Here is a 24,134-nt window from a genome sequence, read left to right as displayed (position 1 = left end):
CCAGTGGAGGGGAGGGAAGGGTAGGGGAGAAGCAGCGTGCGCCATCATGATGCCCCACAAAATGGCCGCCGCTGGGCTTTAAAGTGTGATTAAAAGTATTACTTCCTGCATTATTATTATTATTATTATTATTATTATTATGTACTGAATTATTATGGTTAAGATGTTTTAGTGTATTGGGATGTGTTATATATGCGGGCCGCCACATCGCGTGACAGCAGACGCGGACAGAGATCGCTAAAGCGACTCCCAGGACAACGAACCGGCGGGGGTAGAAGTTGGGGTAGCATCAGACCAACACCCTTAAAATGGCGTTGGTCAAGCTGCCCAGCTAACTCAGCAGAAACAGGCTGGGGAAGAAGGGCATTTGTATGCATGGATGTTCCCACTCGCTATTGTTATTAATATGGATGACTCAGTCAATTAGCAAAAACAACTGGAACTTGAACAGTATAAAAGCAGCCTTTCCAGCCCTAATAAAGGAGTGAACTTAACCTGCCACACTGAGTGTGTGTGTGTTTCTTTGTAGCAGTCGGCTACAATTGGTGACCCCGACGGTTTAGAAGGAATCTAAACCTAGCGATGGAGAATGAAGCAGCAGTCGGCCTGAAGCTCCCGACCTTCTGGACAGTTCGACCCAGTGTGTGGTTCGACCAGGCGGAGGCTCAGTTCCAGATTACTACCATGTGGTCAGCGCCCTGGATCCGCAGACTGCAGACAGAGTGGCCAACTTTATCCACAAGCCACCATCGGAAGGCACTTACACTGCTGTCCAAGAGCTATTAGCCGAGACATTCGAACTCTCGCGGCAAGAGCAAGGAGCACGTTTGCTCCACCTAGATGGGCTTGGAGACAGATCCCCATTGGCACTCATCAACGAGATGCTGGCCTTCCTGGGGGATGAGCAGTCCGGCATCATGTTCGAGCAGACGTTCCTGGAACAGATGCCTGAAGCCATCCAGCTGCTCCTGGTGGATGTGGATTTCACCGACCCCCAGAAAGTCACAGCACAGGCAGACATTCTGTGGAAACAGAAACAGAAGTGTTCGGCTCCATGGGGCTCGTAAAGAAGTCCCGCAATCAGGCCAGTGCAGTACCAAGCAAGGAACAGCAAACGAGAGACAAGAGCGAGTCCAGCGACAGATGGAGCTTCTACCACTGCAGATGGGGCACCAAGGCCTGCCAATGCCAGTCCCCCTGTGAGTTCCAGGGAAACGATAAGGCCAGCCATCATTGATGGTCACGACGGCTGGCTACCAAGAGAGCTTCCTGTATGTCTGGGACCATCTGTCTGGCAGACGCTTCCTGGTGGATATAGGAGCAGAGGTCAGCGTGATACCCCCAACAGGGTTGGGCACAAGGAGCAGGTTAACAGGAACCATGTTGAGGGCTGCCAACAACAGTAGTATATGGACCTATGGCACTCCTAGGGCCGAGCTGCAGTTCGGGGGCAGTCACTTTTTGTGGGAGTTCACGCTGGCTGCAGTGGAACAAACACTCCTCGGAGCGGATTTTCTGCGAGCCCACAGCCTTAAAATGTGGACCTTAAGTGTAAGCGACCTGTCCACACCAAGACCTACCAGACCATCGCACTGAGGGGTGCTAGGTTTCCGGCAATGCACCTGCACTCTGTCCACAGCTCGGAGGATGAGTTCTCCAAGGTGCTAGTGAGATTCCCAGCAATCCTTACCCCTCAGTTCACAGCGGAGATGCCTCGACACGGTGTCACACATCACATTCTGGCCAAGGGCTCACTTCTCCACACAAGAGTGAGATGACTTCCCCCGGAGAAGCTCTGACTGGTCAAGGAGGAGTTCCTCAAGATCAAAGAGTTGGGTGCTGTTCGATGGTCAGACAGCCCATGGGCCTCGCCCCTGCACATGGTGCCTCAAGCAACAGGGGGCTGGAGACCTTGTGGCGACTATCACCGGTTCAACGAGGCCACCAGCCCGGACCGTTACCCATGCCACACTTCAGGATTTTGCGGCAAACCTACATGGGGCAACAATATTCTCAAAAGTGGACCTCGTGCGAGGATATCACCAGATCACAGTGCATCCTGATGACATCCCTAAGACAGCCATCATCACTCCATTTGGGCTGTTCGAGTTCCTGAGGATGCCATTCAAGCTCAAAAATGCGGCACAGACATTCAGCGACTGATGGACATAGTAGGCCGAGACCTGGATGGCAGTTTCGTCTACCTTGACGATATCCTCGTGGCAAGTAGAACCCGACAGGAACACCTTCAGCACGTCTGTAGTCATCTGCAGGAGTTTGGCCTCACCATCAACCTGGCCAAATGCCAGTTTGGCCTGAACACCATCGACTTCCTGGGCCACAGGATTACAAAGGACAGGGCCACACCATTGCCCGTTAAGGTAGAGGCCATCCACAGCTTCCTAAAGCCCAGCACAACCAAAGATCTGCAGGAGTTCGTGGGGATGATAAACTTTTATAGCAGGTTTATCCCAGCAGCTGCCCGAGTGATGCCCCTCTGTTCATCCGGTAAAGAGAAGGACCTGACCTGGGATGACGAATCCGCACGCGCGTTTGTGGAAACCAAAGTAGCCCTGGCCAAAGCTGCACTCCTGACCCACCCCAGACCAGATGCACCCACAACCCTCACAGTTGATGCCTCAGGAACAGTGATTGGTGGAGTCCTGGAGCAGCAGATAGAAGGAAGTTGGTACCCACTAGCTTGCTTCAGCAAACATCTGCGGCCCACTGAAGAAATGTACAGTGCTTTTGATAGAGAGCTGCTGGCATTGTACTTAGCCATCCGCCACTTCTGGTACTTTCTTGAGGGAAGGGCTTTCATGGACTACAAACCATTGACTTTCGCCTTGGCTAAAATCTCTGATCCCTGGTCAGCCCACCAACAGAGACACTTGTCTTACATCTCAGAGTACACCACCGACACCCAGCGCATCTCAGGCAAAGACAACGTGGTTGCCGACGCGTTGTCAAGACACAGCAACCATTCCCTTGTCAATGATCTGGACTTCGCAGCACTGGCAGAGGCAAAGCAGCAGGACGACGAGATCCCGCAGCACAGGACCGCTGTCACAGGCCTTCGGCTTCAGGACGTTCCAGTCGGCATAAGTACTACCACCCTCCTGTGCGACCTATTGTCCCAACAGCATGGAGATGACGAGTTTTTGACTCCATCCATGGGCTGGCACACCCATCCATCAGGATGGGTGGCCAGCAGAAACAAGTCCGGGGGTGGCCAGCAGAAACAAGTCCGGGGGTGGCCAGCAGAAACAAGTCCGGGGGTGGCCAGCAGAAACAAGTCCGGGGGTGGCCAGCAGAAACAAGTCCGGGGGTGGCCAGCAGAAACAAGTCCGGGGGTGGCCAGCAGAAACAAGTCCGGGGGTGGCCAGCAGAAACAAGTCCGGGGGTGGCCAGCAGAAACAAGTCCGGGGGTGGCCAGCAGAAACAAGTCCGGGGGTGGCCAGCAGAAACAAGTCCGGGGGTGGCCAGCAGAAACAAGTCCGGGGGTGGCCAGCAGAAACAAGTCCGGGGGTGGCCAGCAGAAACAAGTCCGGGGGTGGCCAGCAGAAACAAGTCCGGGGGTGGCCAGCAGAAACAAGTCCGGGGGTGGCCAGCAGAAACAAGTCCGGGGGTGGGTCAAGGTGTGCACACAGTGCCAAACAGCCAAAGTGCAGCAACACAAGTGCCCCCAACAGCCTTTCGAGCTAACAGACTCAGGTTTGACCACATTCACGTGGACATAGAGGGACCCTTGCCAGTCTCTCAGGGTTTCCACTACCTGTTCACAGTGGTCAACCACTTCACCCAGTGGCCAGAAGCAATCCCCCTGCCGACACATCCACCAAGTCCTGTGCCAAAGCACTCCTCTCATCCTGGATTGCAAGATTCAGACTGTCACAGCACATCACTTCTGACTGAGGCTCACAGTTCACCTCCAGTTTGTGGACCGACATTGCCAACCTGTGGGGAGCTCAACTACACCATACTACGGCATACCACCCGCAAGCCAACGGCATTCCACCCGCAAGCCAACGGCATTCCACCCGCAAGCCAACGGCATTCCACCCGCAAGCCAACGGCATTCCACCCGCAAGCCAACGGCATTCCACCCGCAAGCCAACGGCATACCACCCGCAAGCCAACGGCATACCACCCGCAAGCCAACGGCATACCACCCGCAAGCCAACGGCATACCACCCGCAAGCCAACGGCATACCACCCGCAAGCCAACGGCATACCACCCGCAAGCCAACGGCATACCACCCGCAAGCCAACGGCATACCACCCGCAAGCCAACGGCATACCACCCGCAAGCCAACGGCATACCACCCGCAAGCCAACGGCATACCACCCGCAAGCCAACGGCATACCACCCGCAAGCCAACGGCATACCACCCGCAAGCCAACGGCATACCACCCGCAAGCCAACGGCATGGTGGAGCATTTCCACCCTCATGACCACCCTCATGACCAGACTCAAGGGCCTCAACTGGGTGGACAAGCTACCATAGGCACTACTGGGCATCTGAACACACCTTCCACTGAACTCGTCTACGGAGCTCCACTCACGGTTCCCGGGGATTTTGTTCCACAGCCCAGAGGACAGCAAGAGGAGACAACCACCTTCCTGGACAGGTTGCACGAAAAGGTTGGTAACCTGGCTCCCATCCCACCCTCCAGCCACGGACAAGCCAAGTCCAACATCCTCAAAGGACTCAAGGACTGTGAATACATGTTTGTACGCAGAGGACCCCACCATTCACCACTACAGATGCCATACAAGGGTCCCTTTCAAGTCGTCAGGAACAACAGAGCCACCTTCGAGCTGGATATCAGTGGTAAATCAAAGGTCTTCACTACAGATAGACTCAAGCCTGCCCACACAGACAGAACCCGTGGAGACACCAACACCTCGATGCAGAGGCAGACCACAAAAGACTTTGGGGACTATACCTACGGACACTATAGACTGTAATGTCGGTGGGAGTGGGGGTGTTATGTGGCAGCCCGCAATTGCGGAGATCGGGCTGGCACATCGCATGACAGCAGATGCAGACAGAAATTGCTAAAGTGACTCCCAGGACAATGAACCGGCAGGGGTAGAAGCTGGGGCAGCATCAGACCAACAGCCTTAAAATGGCATTGGTCAAGCTGCCCAGCTAACTCAGCAGAAACAGGCTGGGGAAGAAAGGTATTCAAATGCATGGATGTTCTCGCCCTCTATTGTTATTCATGTGGCTGACTCAGTCATCAGCGGGGGGGGGGGGGGGGGGGGGGGGGGGGGATGGTGGGAACTTGAACAGTATAAAAGCAGCCTTTTCCAGGCCAAATAAAGGAGAGCGCTTAACCTGCCACACTCTGTGTGTTTCTTTGTAGTGGTCAGCTACAGTAAAATATGTACTAAGATAAATATTTGACTAACTGATGCTAAATAGGACCATATGTCTTGGTTCTGACTTAATTACAAATTCGGGTTGAAGACAGACCTAGGTAACGGAACTTGTATTTAACCCAGGGACTGTCTATATATTTATACATTGTACCTTGTGTATGACAATAAACTCATCTCTTTGATTCTGCATTTCCACCTCCTCCTCCAACATTCCAGAAGGGCCTTAGAGACTCAAGGTGCTGCTCAAATGTCTGACATGGCAGCAGCAAAAACTGACAATGCTGCACATCGATCTTCACAGCCAATTTCAGGCCAGAGGAGCCTCTTTAAAGTTTGTCGACATGACTCCATCAGGGTCAGTTCTATTCTGCAAGTTCTTGGGCTCCTGAAATTACTCCTTATTGCCATATATTAACATACAAAACACCACATAAATCATTGTACACAAATTTCAGGTTGCAACTGTACAGGATAAATTAATCCAATTCTTATACCTTACTACATCCTGAATTGTATGGGGATTTGGTCATGCTAAAAATTGTGCAGTAAATAGCCTGCCTCTCCTTAATGTCTAACAGTAATGTCTGGTAAAATATGCCCTACTTGGAAACTAGGATTTTATTCAAGCATTGCTAGCTTCAGTATCAAGTAGAATAGTTACAAAATGCAAATCCCTACCATTGCATCATATACAATGACAAGCAATGGTCCTGGAACTGGTTTTACTGCCTAGTAAAGGGGAAATATTGCTTCCAAGTGTATTTAAAATGCAAATTTATTCAAAACACATTAGTATAAACAAAGACCTGCCAAGTGTTAGACATGAGGAGTGACTGTCAGTCAGTCTGGTGAGGCTATACAACCTACTTTACGACATGGCATGGAATAGGCTTCATATCTTTAAATGGATTTGCAATTTGTCTTCCTGTTACTGAACACAAATGGGGCTTCTAATATTTTGGCAGCAACATTTCAGGAAGACAAAGCACTGATCAGTGCATGTTATCCTTGATGTGAAGGCTATGAATCACTAATTTACTCAGGATTGCTTATTCTGAAATCTGCACAGCTCTTTAATAAATGCCACCTACAATGAATGGTTGGAGATAGCTAATGGGGGATTTCTGATCTATGTGCAACAACAGCTAAGTCTTGTGAAGTCTTGCAAGGAGCAACAACCAAGCCATACATGGATTGACATACAAGACACTGCAAATGTTGCTCTGGGGAAATAAACAAGCAGCTGGAGGAGCTCATCCAACTGATGCAGGTCCATGAGCTGACCTGTCATCTTTCCCTCCACAGATGCTGGTCGAGCATCTGTTTGCTTTGTACAGGGGTGAGGAGGGGGATGGCAGGTGGAATTGCTATTGGGTTATTTTACAAAACAGGAGGTAATATTTTAGGAAATTACAATTTTGCTGTCACAGTGCCCTGACATTCATTGGATCTAGGTCATTCCACACCTCGGGGTAACACTGCAGCAAATTCTAAAACCCAAAGACCTTGGTCAAGACTCACCCCCAGTGCTTAAAACAAATCAGAAAAAAAAAGATCTCAAACCACAAGTCCAGAGGTGCAACTTAAACTTCCAAATCTTGCGAATTGCAGGAGCAAGGTGCAGCAGGAGGCTATCAGGTACTGCAAAAGGAACTTGGCTGAACAAGTCCCACAGGCAATGGGCTCGTGGAAATTACCCAAGTATCGGAATTGGTCAACTAAAAGGGTACAGATTTGGAGTGGCTGTGAGCACCAAAAAAATTTCTCCAGTTTATGGAACTTAGAACATTTCTAGCTCCTTCAATCAGATCTTCCTAAAACAACCCATGAACTGTATACATAACCTGTTGGAGCCTGTAGTTTCTGGCCTGAAGCAAGTTAGCCCACCCTGACCCCAGGACAGTATTTCTAAGTGCATTTCTGTCTGCCTGGAGATCAAGGAGAGGGCAGGATGCATAGTAGGTGCTGGAGAATGGAAAGGAAGAGGGGAGAGGATGAGGATGGGAGACTGGAAGGGATACAAAGGATCAGGGTTGGGTGAGTAGATACAAGCAGGAGCAAAGGGCAGAGGACAATGGAGCAAAAGATTGCTTAGAGGGGTCAGTGCTAGATGCTGTAAAGCAGAATATCGAAATTGGTGAGAGGCAAGGGGTCCGAGAGAAAAAGGAGTAGGATGGAAGTGGAGAGGGGAGGGGATCAAAGGGTAGGGGCAGGAGATTGTGGGGAAAAGGACAGGGGGTCAGTTGGTAGGGGTTCAGAGGCATGAGGAGATTGGAGAGGCAGAAGGTAAGGAATTGGAGGAGGAAACTGGATGGTAGAAGTCAGAAGATCAATGGATAAAAAGCAGGGGATCTAGCGATCAGAAAAGGAAGAGATGATGGTTTGGCATGGATGTAAAGGTCAGAAGGGGAAGTGGCAGGGGTTGGAGCAGTGTGTGAAGATTCGTGAAGGAGAGAGGGGGCTGAACCCCTGACCTAACCTAACCCTACACACTCAGTTTAATTGCCAATGCCCGGGGTCACTGATGGTGTTGATAACGGGATGTGGATCAGTGTGAGGGCCCAAAAATAGACCACAGCTGACAATTAGCCTAGTATTCTGTTTCTTGGCTCACAGCTGAACTGTTACATTTTTCAGCTCCTTCCCCGCTACCTGAGTGCCCATCCTTGGTGCATGGCACTTGGTGGGGGCATTTCTCTCCTTGGAAAACCTTCCACCAGCAGCTCTGATGCTCAGGATCCAGCAAACCCGGCAGGGCCCGGTGCAGAAAGGAGGTGGAGTTGTGAGAGGAGGGCCAAAACTGAGCTGCTCAATGTCGTCCACCACCTGATGCTTAATGGTCTTCCAATTATCTTCTTGGAAACATTTATTTTCTGCTTCTCAGGTGACCCTTAACTTCTGTTCTGCAAATTCTTTCAGTTTGTTGTGGATAGTTAACACAGAATAATGACAGAAATCCTCTCTGACAGTCACAGCTCCTTTGATGTTCGTGCTGTTTCCTTTGACCTTCTGTTCTTGCCCTCACCCAGCCCCAGTCTCTGGTAAATTGAATACTTCACATAAGGACAACATTTTGTGGGTAGCAGGTCAAGACATTGCCTCACTAGCTCCTGACTTCCGGAGCTTTCTGTAAGGAGATTGCATGTTCTCCAGTGTCCGTGGTTTCCTATGGATCTCCGCTCTCCTTCCTCTTCCCAAAAGTGCATGGGATGGTATTAAATGGCCTGGTGCAGGGAAGTGGAAAAAGAAGTAAAGGCCATATTCAAGAGAACAAGCTGCTTGCCTTTCAGCACAATGGCCTTCTTTAGTAAGAGTATTAAGAGGTCATGTTGCAGTTGTACAAAACTTTGGTGAGGTCCCATTGTGTTCAGTTTTGGTCACCATGCTCTGTGTAAAAAAAAGTTGGCCTTCATGTTCCTGTCAAATCTCACTCCCCTCACCTTAAGCCTATGTCCTCTGGTTACCAATTCCTCTATTCAGGGCAAAATACTTTTTTTTACCCTATCCATTCCTCTCATGATCTTGTACATCAGTATGAGATCGCCCCTCATCCTCCTTCCCTCCAAGGAATAAAGCCCTAGCCTGCTAAACCTCTCCCTATAGCTCAAGCCCCCAATTCCTGGAAACATCCTCATTAATCTTCTCTGTACCCACTCCTAGGTTAGGATTTATTTTGTTAGAGTGTTGAAGGATGAACGAAGGTTTGTCGGAGATATACAAAATTATGAGGAGTAAAGATAGGGTAAAAGCAAATAGGCTTTTTCGTAAGACAAGAATGGGAAGAAATGGTAAAATTGTACTGTATTAGACATTAGTGAGGCCAAATTTGGAGTATTGTGTGCAGTTTGGTCACCTAACTACAGGAAGGATATCAATAAAATTGAAAGAGTGCAGAGAAGATTTACTGGATGTTGCCGGGATTTGAGAAATCGAGTTAAAGGGAAAGGTTAAACAGTTTAGGAGTTTATTCCCTGGAGAATAGAGAATGAGGGGAGATTTGACAGAGGTACGGAAAAGTTAATACAATATGGAAAATAATCAGAATGTAAAGTGAATAAGAATAAAAGTGATGCCATTGTCTGAAGCCGATTATTCTATTTGTAGAGGAGTAGCACATTTTAAATGGACTGATCAAATTAAATATTTAGGTATGAAAATAGATAGACCCATAAATCATTTTTATGGTTTAAATTATTTGCTGTTATTTTCTGTAATTAAAGAGGATTTAATTAAATGGAAAGACTTGCCAATAACTTTAGTTGGTAGAGTGAATTGTATAAAAATTAATGTATTTCCTAGACTTCAGTATTTTTTCAATCTATTCCTTGTAATATTCCTAAAAAATGTATTAATGACTTGAATACAGTCGTTAAGAAATTTTTATGGAAGGGTAAAATGGCAAGAGTATCTATTCATAAGTTAACATGGAAATATGAATTGGGGGATTATAACTTCCAAATTTTTAAAAATTACTATAAGGCTGCTCAGCTGAAATTTATTAATAGAATGTTTGATCTTGATAGTCCTTTGATTTGGGCGGATAGAATTAAATATAATTAGTGAGAATAGAAGGGATCAATTTGTTTATAAACGGAATGTTAAATTGTTACGTTCTTATAAGTTGCCAATTTTATCTCATTTGATAGATACGGGATGGGATAAATAATGAATTTGGTACTCAAGGTAAAATATCTATTTATACTCTTTGGTATCAGATTAAACTTTTTCCTTTTATGGTTAATAGTCACCTTCTTAAGATTTGGGATCAGAAAGGGACTAAAATAGTAAATAATTGCTATGAATTAAGCCAACTTCTTTCATTTCAAAGAAGAAAGAAATCACGTACCAATTCAGACTCTTTTTTGTTACTATCAATTAAATTGTTGTTGTATGATTCCTTTGTTTCTTGCAAGAGTCGAAATTTGAAATGATGGTTTGTTGCGGAGAGAAGAAAGGATTTATATCTGAAAGGTACAAATTATTCCAACAGAAAATGTCTAAAATTGATTTGCATAAATCAAGACTAAAATGGGAGAAAAATTTGGGACTTGATTTGGATAAAGATCATTGGAAAACTATTTGTAATGATAGTATGGTAAAAATGATAAATGTTTGGTATAGACTTGCAAATTATAATTTTATACATCAATTATATTCAACTCCGGAGCATTTCAAAAGATATAATTTGATTTTTTTCTGATTTGTGTCTTTGATGTAATGATCAGAAAGGTATGTTTTTACACTCAGTATTGTCTTGTGATAAGATTAAACTTTTTGGTCTCGTGTTAAAGATCGTTGATAGAATATTTTGAAAATAAAACTTTCTTTAGATTCAAAACATTTTTTATTAGTGACATAGTGGAATTTTCTTGGTATATAAATTGGATAAATTTCAAATAGCTTTTCTGAGACTGGCTTTGGTAGTGGCGAGGAAATGTATATCAAGTTCGTGGAAAGATCAGATAGAACTTAATTTGCAGAGATAGCATTCAGAATTAAGGTTTTGTATTCCGTTGGAAAAGATAATGTATCATTTGAGAGATAAATATATTTTTGGAAGGTTTGGAGCCCATATTTGGATTATTTTAATTGGAAAATTTGAAGATTTTGATCTGGATGTAGTGGGGTTCCCTTATTCCACGAGGTATTAATTCTTGTTTTGGTCTTCTCCTTTTCTTTTTTTTAGGGGTTAATTAGGTAACTAGGGCTAGAGATGGGAAGGGGGGGGGGTGTATTATTGTAGGGATTAGGGGTGGATAGAAGTTTTAATTTTTTTAAATATATAATCAATGTTAAATTGGAGGAAGGTTGGAAAGTGCGCCTCCTACACTTTCAGGTGGCCTCCTGACAGCCACATGGGGTAGAATATGCTGTATTTTGGCCACCTGAAAGTGCCTTGGCTGAGAGAGTATGGAGGAATATCGAATGGGTGCAAGTCAGTGGGACGAGGCAGATAATAGTTCAGCACAGACGAGTTTTCTGTGCTGTACTGTTCTATGGTTCAGTGGGTTAATGGGGAAATGTGTATGAGGAACATACTGGAGAAATTATTCACTCAGAGAGTGGTGAAAGTGTGGAGAGAGCAGGTAGTGGATCCAGCTTGATTTCAGCATTTGAGAGAAAAATGGATAGGTACCTGGATAGGTCCAGTGCAGATCAATGGAACGAGAAGGAACAAAGAGTTGGGCAAGGACCAGACGGGGTGAAGGGCCTGTGCTGCAGGGTTCTCTGATTCTATTACATAGAGGTCGATGTCATCAGACACTGTGGCCACTCGGGGTAACAGTCGAGGGTTACCTGTTTGACATGGTCCCCGGTGCAGAAGGCTGAGATTGCTGGACTTGCCGCTGAGGAATGCTTCCTTCATCCTGCAGATGTTGCTGTACGTCCTTCCATCGGTTGCGCAAACACTTTCCTGCCATCGGCAGACACACTGGGGCTCAGGGATCTCCCCAAAGAGGTGGGCATCAGCGTCCAGCCGGCACTCCATGCCCTCGCCGCACCGCCCGTAGAAGTGGTTGGTATTGTCAATGTCACAGATCTGCCCCTCGGCGTTGCCGCACTCGGGGCAGCAGCCGCATGTGTCCAGCACGGTCCCAGCAGGGCAGCCAGCCGGCTGGGGGCACAGGTCCGGCCGGCACGTCCCGCAACCGTCCTCGTCGCCCAGGAGCCGGAGCCAGCCCCTGTGGTGAAACCTGGGGAGACTCTGGGCCAGGTGAGTGCAGAGGAGCATCAATGCGGCGGGCAGCGCCGGGTTCATGGTGAGGCCAAGTTGGAGGGAGTGGGCTCTCGGGTCAGGGCCAAACCCCGGGCACGTTCATTCTTTACTCGAGAATAACCAATGTTCCTGGCGTCAAATCCAACTGCGCCCGACTGGCCACGGCCCCAGATTCAGCGAAGGACGTCAAAAGTGACGAGGGAGGGACAGCACGAGGTCTAGGGCCATTCTGTCACCAGCCTGCCCGCTGGAGAAGGCAGCTGAGCTTCACGCAGTCCCGTGGAAAAGGCGACACGGAGCAAGGGGCCGCCAGCCCGGCTCTCCCCGCCACGACTCTCCCGCTCTCCCTCCTCTTTATGGAGGATCCAGCGGCTGCCAAACACGCAGCAAGGTCACACCCAGACCACAGGAAAATAGCTTGCAGCCAAAGCTGCCAGATGGAATCTATTCAGGAGAGAGAGAGAGAGAGAGAGAGAGAAAAAAAACCCCTCCTCGTTCCTTCTGCTTTCCTGGGCCTGAATTTGTCAACAGTGGCCTCTTGAAATGTTGACACAAATGAGTTGGATGACCACTTTCCTGTCCGAGGGCGAGGATTTGTCGTTTGTTTGAACATACAGACATTCAACAGCTCCTCAGTTCGACAGAGGGTTATGGGTGTTACATTGTTTGTGGAGTCGGCCCATTTCTGTGCTGTGATGTTCTCTGACTGTTGTGCAATCAGAGGGCTCTTCCATCCCATGGATTTCTTTATTGTATATTTTTTATTTAATTCAATTAGTTTAATGTTATCATTTTTCTTTGCAAGTACCTGTTTGGTACAAGTAAGAATACCAGTGCGACCATATACTGTATCCACACAGCATATTCAGAGCAGTTGAGAGGTGAAGGGTTGTGGTTCAGAATCAATCCCTCATGCTGTTCGGCAGCCCTGGCAAGTACTGCTTTCTGGACTGGAGTATGCAACACTGGTGCTCTCCCTTCCACCTTCACGGAGATTGATAGCAGGATGTGTCCCACCCAAGGCTGACATGAAGTTTGGCGAAGTCTTCTACCACAGCATGGAACAAGGCCCTTCTGCCCAACTACCAGTGACAACCAAGTTGGCATTCTGGGCACCTCCAATTTGACTGCATTTGGTCCAAATCCTCTCCTATCCATAAATCTATCTAAACGTATTGTGGGTCGCGTGGAAGGTTGCCATAAGTTACAAAGGGATATAGACAGGGTGCAGAGTTGGGTGGGGAAGTGGCAGACGGAGTCAAATTCATTTAAGGATGAAGTGATGCACTTTGGAAGGTTGAGCTTGAAGGCTGAGTGGGTGGATAATGGTAGGAACTGAAGAATCTTGGGGTCAAATCCATAGATCCCTCAAGTTGGCCATGCATGTTGATAGAATGGTTAAGATGGATTATGGTATGCTGGGCTTCATTAGTCAGGGGATTGAATTCAAGGGCCATGAGGCAATGTTGCAACTCTATAAAACATTTGATCACATTTGAAGTATTGTGTTCAGTTCTGATGCCTCATTGCAGGAAAGGTGTAGATACTTTAGAGAAGGGGCACAGCTTGTATTTGAGCGAGGATCATTCTTTGGATTGATGAAGGATGAGAGGTAGCTTTTTAGAGGTATATAAGATTATGAGGGGCTTCGATCAGGTGCACAGCCAGCACCTTTTCCTGGGTGACCTTAACAAATACAAGAGGACATCTATTTAAGTGAGTGGAAGAAAGTTTAGAGGAGATGTCAGAGGTAAATTCTTTACTCTGAGAGGGGTGGGTGCCTGGAATGCATTGCTGGGATTGCTGATGGACAGTGGTATCTGCCGAATCTTCAGCATTCCTGATGAAGAGCCCAGGCATAAATTGTTGGTAAATCTTTTATTTTCTATAGATACTGTGTGACCTGCTGAGTTTCTCCAGAACTTCTATGTACTGCACTGGATCCCAACACCTGCATATTTCCTCGGGAATAAACTCAGTTTTCACTGTGCAGTTTTCGGTGAATTTTTAAATCTAATATAACGCAGGAGAGTGTCAACTTCATTGCATTGCCGGATAGCACGCAAAACAAAGCTTTTCACAGTATCAGTAAACTCGCCAATAATTTAGATCGAAATCTTATTCTGAAAAGCTCTAGGCCCACTTCCAATTCCTTTATGACTGGAAACTTCCAAGCAGTAACCTGTCAAACATTATTCTGAACAAACTTTCAGAGCTTCAAGGTGGGGTAGGGTGGGGTGGGGAATGGGTGGAGGGGTGAGATGAACTTGAGCGTCTCACTTGGTCTGGCCCAGACCAAAAGGTATGCTGGATCCATTGCAGTTGAAGGTGGGATCCCAAGTTGGAAACTACTCAGATTTCAGTAGTTATAGCTCTGAACAGTTCACAGGGATGGTCAGTGTTGGAGATAGGAACTCTCAACTGAGGTTAAATGTTGGTAGTGACACCTGATGAAAAGAAACTTAAGAGCTTCCCAACCTTTCAGTGTCTGTGTGAGAGCAACCAGAAACAATGAATAATATCATACTGTGGTTTTTCAGAGCTGACAAAATGCTCTATCATCAGATAACATCTGCACACAAAGTCCTCAGTGGAAGGAGATCTAGACCACAGGATGGACACCACACATCTTCGTCAATGAGGGAGTCCTGTCTCTTTGATGGACTGGCTGGTAGTGAGAAAGGACTTGAACAGTTAAGCTGACGTGGACTTTGCAAGCAACTTGGCAATGATTTGCTCATTTCAGGAATGTACAGAAATCAGCACTGAACATTATCCCTGCATCTGGATCCACTTGTGCTATAATTATTACTCTGTCAGTTCCAAGCTCCCTGCTCCTCGAAGGGTGCCTCTTGTTTGACTCCTCATGCTATTTGCAGCGTTACTGACCATGGTGGGAACACTTGTAAGGTCATTAACAATTTTAAAAACACAAACTTCTGCAAGCAGCAATTTTAAGTGTTTTCATTAACTTCCCCAAGAGGCAAATGCAAATAACTGAGCTGATTTGCTGCATTATTTGCCTGACTGAATAAGTCAAAATCATTCTCTAATTTTAATTAAGTCTCATGGTTCAAATTCATTCTCCGATAACTGTTGTAATGTTTTACAGTATGTTCCATGTTCTATCTTCAGTGTTTTATGTTCCATCACTGACACACAGGATTCTTTAACATCGTACGTGATGCAAGGGTGGAGGAGTGTGCCTGGTGGGACCAACTGCTGAAAGCCTGAAGTCCCCACCTGCAATAAATGCTTGAATGCGACTGGAACATCAAAGCCCCATTTAAGCGGGCTGGCATCGAATCCGCATTGCACGATGATTGGGATCACAGACATCCCCTGCTCCAAACTCAACCGCTTATATGGGATACTCACTTTGTCCTGCTTTCTGATTGGCTAACCAGTGTATGATTTGTCAAGTTATGCTCCTACTGTTTGTGGGAAGTTGGAATCAAATCTGTTTCTCTGAACTGGTGACTGCACTGTCCAACCAAAGACAGGCTCAGGACAGGTTAGATCTCAGAAATCAGGATATGCTGGAAACACTCAGCAGGTCAGGGCACAGCTGTAGGAAGAGAAAATGAGGCAGTGTTTCAGTTGAAGACCCCTTGTCAGGACTGGGGAAGAGAGACAAAGCTCAGTAAGTTGCAGGGAGAGTGGGGGAGGGATTGTCTCTTATGTGGTCACACTAGGTGAGAATTAGAACACAGTGAGCTGCTGGAGGGACTCAACAGGTCAGGAAGCATCAGTCAGCATTTGGCCCTTTATCAAGACTAAAGTAAGGAGGGGTGATATCAAGTATATTGGGAAGGGGGAACAAGCTGGGGAGAAGCAGGTGACAGGGTTTAAGACAAACTGTAGGGGTGGTGAAGAGACAAGTAGAAGGAGATACATCTGGAATGAGGGAAGGTTAGTGAGAAAAGGGAGAACGGTAGTAGATAAAACAGAGATGGAAACAGTGGAATCAGATGGGATACCTGAAATTATAAAAACCACTGTTCAAGAGCCATCTTGTGATGTTCATCCAGTTTGTTTGGCCTCATCCTGACAATACCCAGACATGTCACTGAAGGAATGGTTGGGGAAGGTGAAATTTTCAGCTGTAATGAACTCAAGCTTAGACCCACAGACAGAGCGTAAGTGTTGGTTGAAGTGGCCATCCAATCTACATTTGGTCTCACTGATGTACAGGAGTACATGCCTCACCTAGAAAGGCTGTTTGTAGCCTTGGATGGAGGTTGGGGGAGAGGGGGAAGAGATGTAGAGACAGGGTCTGTGCTTCCTGCAGTTACAGGGGTGGAAGGGTGGGTGGAGAGGATAGGCTCTAAAGGGGTTATCTGGTCAAGTGGTGAATGGGAGCAGTTAGACGGGAACTAGGACAAAAGGCTTGGGCAGGAGATGTGGTGCATGGCAGGAAGTCATGGTGAGCAGGTGAGAATGGGCATGAGCTCCACACAGAGAGAGAAAAACAAAGCAAACCAGCAAGCCACTATAAAGCTGAAGCAATGATTGTCTCCCTCCCCCCCCCCCCCAACAGCTGCTTTTGACCCCCACCACTCTGACCATGGTTTGTGATCTGAAACGTTAAATCTATTCCTCTTCCCACCAATGCAATATTCCCAGCATTATCCGTTTTTATTTTAGATTTCTTGTATCTGTAGTTGTTTGATTTTAAGTCAGATCAAGATCCTATTCTTCCCCTCCATAGGATTAATCTACAATCTCCATCTGGTCCTGATGAACCAAGGAAACCATTCTGAGCCAATTTATGCACATGAATATTAATGCTGAGCTGACCACAAAATGTTCCTCTTGAGAATATTCCTGGACCCAGCTGCGACCTTGTTTCTCTGTTGTTCAGTTTGTTCAAAAGGGAATTTTGGCAACTTTGGGCATTCTGGGCTCTAATCATTTGCAGGCATCCCTGCTTATGAAATAATGTATTTTATGGTTATTGAGTACAACCTCAAAGGCCATGGGGAGAAGGCTGGGGCTGAGTGGGAAAATAGATCAGCTCATGATTAAAAGACAGGACAGACTCGATGGGCTGAATTTCTGCACCTATGTTCTGTAGCGGCCAGGCAGGAACTCTTGGCAATAAGGAATTGTTGCACCACAGCAAGGTTCAAATGTTGACATTGAGGAGACAGGAAAACAAAATCAAGGCACGGGTCCAGAGATCAGAGCAGAGTAATGCTCTCCACTTCCTAAACCCTTCAACAGAGTCATGCCTTTTGCACACAGGAGCAGGTTGGGTATGGATTGGAATGAGGTAAACAGCACATTTTGTACAGTCTGTATCAAACACTCACACAAGATGAAAGTATTTGAAGGGATTGAGGAGGGGAGCAGAAATCTACAATGGACTGGTGTTGGTCTGGATGGGAGAATTTAATGGCAAAGTCCAGCCCAAGCCAAGGCCATTTAAAGACAAAATTCAGCTCCCCCTACACTGTCACCCTCTTTGGGATCTACCATGATGTACTTGATTGATCAGTCTAGGAGGGATGATGTGATCCACCTTATCTGTACTGTTTCCTGTGGCCCAATATTGTTAAAAACAGTCTGATTAGCTTCTAACCTCAGTAATACATGTCCTGAGGGTGTGTGATGAGACCATGTTCATGGATATTTTGTCACCTTCCCACTCCTGACTATGGATCATACCTGCTCCTGGAATGCCTGACATGTAGGGTAAGTAGAACCATGACTGCCCTTGGGTTGCATGATGGCTGTTGGTGTTAGTGACAATTTAGTGTATACCTGGCCTGGGAGAGTTTGTATCAGAAAACTTATATGGTACACAAAGAAATGCAGTTGTCCCATTGAGTGTATCCGAGAATATTGTGGGAAGAAATTATAGGGGCCCTGGTAGAGGTATTTACATCATCTTTAGCCACAAGTGAGATGGAGGTCTAGAGGGTGACTAATATTTTGCCATTATTTAAGAAAACAGCAAGGACAAACCAGAGAACCACAGGCCACTCAGCTTCACATCAGTAGGGATTCTGAGGGGCAGGAACAACTTACATTCTGAAAAACCAAGACTGATTATGGATAGTCAACACAGGTTTGTGGGAAATAGTGTCTCACAATTGTTGTAGTCAGAGAATCAGACAACATTGAAACAGGACCTTTGGCCCAACTTGACCACAGGGACCAACTTGACCCATTCACACTCATCCCCCCTGCCTGCATTTCACCCATATCCTTCTGAATCTATCCTATCCATACATCTGTCTACAAGCATGTTAATATTGCACATGAAATTGCCTCCAGCTAGGGCCGGATTAAGTTAGTGCGGGGCCTCTAGCATATGTTATAAAGAGGCCCTCAACATAAAAATTACAACATCTTGTAGCTTCAAAAGAGAGAACAAACGGGGCAAGTCAGATACCAAATGCTGGGGAAGCGAAATTTAGAGGAGCTGATCTCAAAGCGATGAATCATTGAAAATGCATCCTTGCACATTTTATGAATGGATAAAAATTTATGCAGATGAAACAGATTTCAAGGGGAGTCAGTGGTGGGGCAGAGGGGAGAGGCAGCAAGGTGAAGGACAAAGAGTTTTCATTCTGGTGGTGGACAACTGAAACCCCAGCAAAGGGGCTTGTCAGATACTCTGCAAGTGGCTGGAGACCTGCCTGCCATTAGTACCAGCGCCCTTCTCTACGATATCATGCAGACTCCCTGCTCTTGCTCCAGGGACGACAGCATAGGCCAGTCCACTGAAATGATGGGCTTGAATAAAAAGGAAGACAGTTGCCTGAAAGACGGCATCTACTTAGAGCACTGCATCAAGAACCCCAAGGACAGCATCGATGCGGATTCCCCCGGTAAGTGAACGATCGCGACTTATTCTTAAAATTAGCTACTGCATTTTTTTTTCATATATTAACAAAGAAACCTTTATCAATGGGCTTGAATTGCAGACCTTATGCAAATAAAGAGGATATAAATGGGTAGCCCTGATACAAAATTCTGAACTGCCCCGAGATCAGTCTTGGCCATTGGTTTGTAGGTGAAGAATGGAGGTCTAATTGATCAGGGAAATCGACAGAGGAGGGACTGCATGGTTAATATCACCATTACCACTGGATTTCGGAATGCAAAATTAAAAATTAAAATATGTACTTTCAAACAATTAAACTAAACAATTCTCTTTTTCATTCTCAAGCTGTTTTCAGGTGGAATCGGCAGGATAATGTGGCTCTGGAGCCGTCTGCAGGTGTCTGCGAAGGGATGTTCAGGTAGCAGCACTGAAGGTGCCGTTCTGCCACCTGAAAGGTCTGCAGAAGGGAGAGGTGCCCTGGAACAAATGCCAGCTCTATAGTCGGGGCAGGGGCAGCCGTCTGACAGACCCCTGCCCCAGCCCTGAAGTCCTGCGCTGGGGAGCCGTCAGGCAGCGGGGAGGGGAGCTGTCAGGCAACTGCCCCTGCCCGGACTTAGGAGCCACCGTTTGCTCGGCGGCACCTCTCCCTGCTGCGGACCTTTCAGGCAGCAGAACACCACCTTCAGAACTGCCACGTGAACATCCCTTAGCAGATAGCCACTCCAGAGCCGCATTCTCTTTTCTTAAAAAATATTTTTTTAAATTTCTCACACTGTGAACCATATCAACCAAAATATGTACAAACGTATCTCATTAAATTTACACAGTGGTCTTTTTTCCCCCCTCCCCTCTACCCACCCCCTCCCTCCAAAACCCATAAATATTCAACTTATACAATACAATAAAACCATAAAACAATATTTTCACAAAGGAAGATAAACAAGAAAAGTGCGTCATCCATTTATTACACACTGAATCTAGTCATTTTGTCTTATAATTTTCATTCTCATTTTAGGGGATGGAGGTTGTAAGCAAGGTCTCTCTGATATGTTCCATGTAGGTTCCCAAATTTGTTCAGACATTGTGACTTTATTTTTTTAATTATAGGTTATTTTTTCCAATGGTATACACTGACAAAAGGCAAAGGAGGAAAAACCCAACACCCAACCCCAACCAACCAATTTTCCCCTGCAACCGCTGCAACCGTGTCTGCCTGTCCCGCATCGGACTTGTCAGCCACAAACGAGCCTGCAGCTGACGTGGACTTTTTACCCCCTCCATAAATCTTCGTCCGCGAAGCCAAGCCAAAGAAGAATACATTTATTCATTTCCATGTACCATTGCTGTATACTCAGGCTCTCTTCTATTTTCCAAGTTGACGTTATACATTTTTTTGCCATCACTAAGGCTATCATAATGAATTTTTTTTGCACTTTATCCACTTTATCCTAATTCTCTACTTCTTATCTTACTTAAAATAAATATCTTTTTTTTGGTATGTTATATTTTTTGTAATTTTATTTAATATCTGATTTAATTATTCCCAAAATGTATTTACTTTCGTACATGCCCAAGTTGCATGTAATGTTGTTCCCATTTCCTTCTTACAGCAAAAACATCCATCTGATAATGTTGAATCCCATCTTTTTAATTTTTGAGGAGTGATATATACCCTGTGTAACCAATTATACTGTATCATGTGTAATCTTGTGTTTATTGTATTCTTCATAGTTCCGGAACATAAGTTTTCCCATACTTCATTTTTTATCTTTATGTTTAGATCCTTTTCCCACCTCTGCTTAGCTTAATGTGCATGTTGGTTATAAATCTTTTAATTATCATTATGTCTGTAATCACATATTCAAAGCTGCTTCCTTCAGGTAATCTCAAGCTGTTTCCCAATTTATCCTTTAAATAAGCTTTCAATTGATGATATGCAAACATTGTACCATGTTTGTACTTCAACTGTTCAAATGTTAATAAATTCTTTCCCAAAAAAACTGTTTTCTATTCCGTTTCTCTCCCATTCTCTAAATGAAAGGTTGCCTATTGTAAAAGGGATTAGCGGATTTTGCGTCAATAGTAATTTTGGTATTTAATAATTCGTTTTTTTTCCTTTCTAAGTGGATCTTCTTCCGTGTATTAAGTAAATGATGCAGTACTGGTGAGTTTTTATATTGCATCAACTTTTCATCCCACTAAAAAAGTATATGTTCCGGTACCTTTTCCTCTATTCTATCTAGTTCTACCTTAGTCCAGTCTGGTAAAAATCTGATAAATACCTCAATTGTGCGGCTCTATAATAATTTATAAAATTTGGTAACTGTAAACCACCTCTCTGCTAATTTATCTAATGCTACCCTTGGATTCCTCACTTTCCACAAGAATTTCCTTATTATTCTCTTTAGTTCCTTAAAGAATTTTTCTGTTAAGGGAATTGATAATATTTGAAATAAGTATTGTATCCTTGGGAACACATTCATTTTAATGCAGTTTACCCTCCCTATCAACGTTAGTGGTAATTCTTTCCAATGTTCTAAGTCTTCATGCAATTTCTTTATTAGTGGCTGATAATTTAGTTTGTACATGTGAAGTCACTTGTATTATCTAACCTGATCCCTAGGTATCAGATTGCTTGTGCTTGCCATTTAAATGGCAATTCTTTTTAAAATTCTGCGTTACTCATTGGCATCACTTCACATTTATTTGCATTGATCTTGTACCCCGATATTTCTCCATATTCCTTCAATTTCTTATGTAATTCTTTTACTGATACCTCTGGTTCTGTTAGGTATACTATGATGTCATCTGCAAATAAGCTGATTTAATATTCCTTCTCCTTTATTTTTATCCCTTTTATTTTATATTCTTATCAGTTCTGCCAAAGGTTCTATTGCTCAGGCAAACAATGAGGGGGATAGTGGACATCCCTGTCCAGTTGATCTGCTTAATTTAAAGTGACTTGATACATATCCATTTACTGTTACCTTCACCAACGGTCCATTATACAATGCTTTAATCAATTTATATATTTTTCTGTAAGGTCGAACTTCTGTAATACTTTAAATAAGTAATTCCACTCTACTCTGTCAAAGGCTTTTTCTGCGTCTAGAGCAACAGCCACTGTTGGTTTCTTATTTCCTTGAACTGCGTGGATTAGATTAATAAGTTTGCAGACATTGTCCGCTGTTCGTCTTTTCTTAATAAATCCAGTTTGATCTTGTTTTACTATTTTAGGTACACAATCAGCCAATCTGTTTGCTAATAATTTTGCTATTATCTTATAGTCTGAGTTCAGTAGAAATATTGGTCTATATGATGCTGGTGTTAATGGATCCTTTCCCGTCTTTAGTATTACTGTAATTATTGCTGTCTTACATGAATCTGGCAAGTTTTGTGTTTCTTCTATCTGGTTCATTACTTCCAGGAGAGGAGGAATTAATAACTCTTTAAATGTTTCATAAAATTCTATTGGGAATCCATCCTCTCCAGGCGTTTTATTGTTCGGCAGCTTTTTTAATATATCCGTACTTCCTCTATTTCAAATGGTTTTATTAGTTTGTTTTTTTCTTCTTGCAATTTTGGCAGTTCAATTTTAGCTAAAAATTCCTTTATTTTGTCATCTTCCCCTCATTCTCAGTTTGATACAATGGTTAATAAAATTCCTTAAAATTTTCATTAATCTCTGTTGGATTACATGGAATTTGTTTGTCCTTTTTCCTTGATGCCAGTATCATTCTTTTAGCTTGTTCTGTTTTAAGTTGCCAGGCTAATATTTTGTGTTTTTTCTCCCAGTTCGTAATACTTTTGCTTTGTTTTCATTATATCCTTCTCCACCTTGTATGTTTGTAATGTTTCATATTTAATTATTTTTGTCCACCAATTCACTCCTTTTCGTTATATCATCCCTTTTTACTAATTCCTGTTCTGTACTTACTATCTTCTTTTCCAACTGCTCTATTTCCCGATTGTAATCCTTTTTCATCTTAGTCACATAACTTATTATCTGCCTTCTAATGAAGGCTTTCATTGTGTCCCATAATATAAATTTGTCTTTCACAATTCCTGTGTTTATTTCAAAATATGTTTTAATTTGGCTTTCAATAAACTCCCTAAATTCCTGTCTTTTAAGTAACATGGAGTTTAACCTCCATCTATATTTTCTTGGTGGGATGTCCTCCAGTTCTATTGCTAATAATAGGGGCGAATGATCTGATAGTAGTCTAGCTTTACACTCAGTTTTCCTAACTCTCCCTTGACTATGGGCTGACAAAAACATATCAATCCTTGAGTAAGTTTTGTGCCTACTCGAATAATATGAAAATTCCTTGTCTCCTCCATATATCCATAAGTTTCATTTCCAGCATTGATTTAACCATAAATTTGGCTAATTTATTCTTTTTAAATTTTCTTTTGTCCAGTTTTATTTAACATTGGGTCCAAATTAAGGTTAAAATCCCCTCCTATCAATATATTTCCTTGTGTGTCTGCAATCTTCAAAAAAAAATCCTGCATAAACATTTGATCCCCTTCATTAGATGCATATATATTGAGCAAATTCCAAAATTCTGAGTATATCTGACACTTTATCATTGCATACCTCCTTGCCGGATCTATTATTTCCTCCTCTATTTTGATTGGTACATTTTTGTTAACTAATATGGCGACACATCCAGCTTTTGAATTATAGGATGCTGCCGTTATGTGTCCTACCCAGTCTCTCTTGTTTGTTATGTTCCGCTTCAGTTAGATGCATTTCCTGCACAAATGCTATATCTAATTTTTCCTTCAATAAATTTAGTAGCCTCTTCCTTTTAATTTTGGTTATATTTCATTAATGTTTTTAATCATATAGTTCAACATGGCCATCTTATATCTTGCATACAACTCTTTTCCACCTCTTTGCCACACCTCCATCCTCCTTTTCCCCTTTTCCATCTCTTAATTATCTCTTAATGTACGACAACACATTTAAGACATAAAGTACCCCCTGCAGATCCCACATCCAAATGTTTCCCCCCCCCTCTCTGAGTTGCCCCATACCCCTTGCCGGGGGGCAACGTCAACTCTCCTTTTAATTTGGGTTGCAATCTTGTTCGCAGCGTCAACTGATTTTGCAGTGATGGTTATTCCCCCTCCACCCAGCCCTCTCCAGAAAACTTTAAAAAAAAAATAAACACATATAACAAAGC

At 44.4% G+C, this 24,134-nt stretch overlaps 1 protein-coding gene and 1 long non-coding RNA gene across 3 annotated transcripts in view; one reads left to right on the top strand and one right to left on the bottom strand.

Moving 5' to 3' along the window:
* The window catches only part of LOC138743481 (kazal-type serine protease inhibitor domain-containing protein 1-like), a 46,096-nt gene extending 33,357 nt beyond the window's left edge, over positions 1-12,739 (bottom strand). The window contains exon 1 of the mRNA XM_069898931.1: positions 11,687-12,739. Coding sequence (XP_069755032.1) covers positions 11,687-12,149 — 463 coding nt within the window. The 5' untranslated portion in view covers positions 12,150-12,739. The remainder of the gene's footprint in view (positions 1-11,686) is intronic.
* LOC138743483 (uncharacterized) overlaps positions 11,667-24,134 on the top strand; it is a 41,734-nt gene continuing 29,266 nt past the window's right edge. Inside the window, exons 1-3 of one of the 2 annotated variants that reach the window (XR_011344918.1) lie at positions 11,667-12,104; positions 14,673-18,946; positions 20,050-20,890. This is a non-coding gene — a long non-coding RNA (uncharacterized lncRNA). Of the gene's footprint in view, positions 12,105-14,672; positions 18,947-20,049; positions 20,891-24,134 lie in introns of those variants that run through there. The other variant, XR_011344919.1, reaches the window with a different exon arrangement.

Source organism: Narcine bancroftii, chromosome 9 (genome assembly GCF_036971445.1).
Source record: "Narcine bancroftii isolate sNarBan1 chromosome 9, sNarBan1.hap1, whole genome shotgun sequence".
NCBI lineage: Eukaryota > Metazoa > Chordata > Chondrichthyes > Torpediniformes > Narcinidae > Narcine > Narcine bancroftii.
Note: the sequence above shows the minus strand (reverse complement) of the source record. Positions and strands in the feature narration are given on the sequence as shown.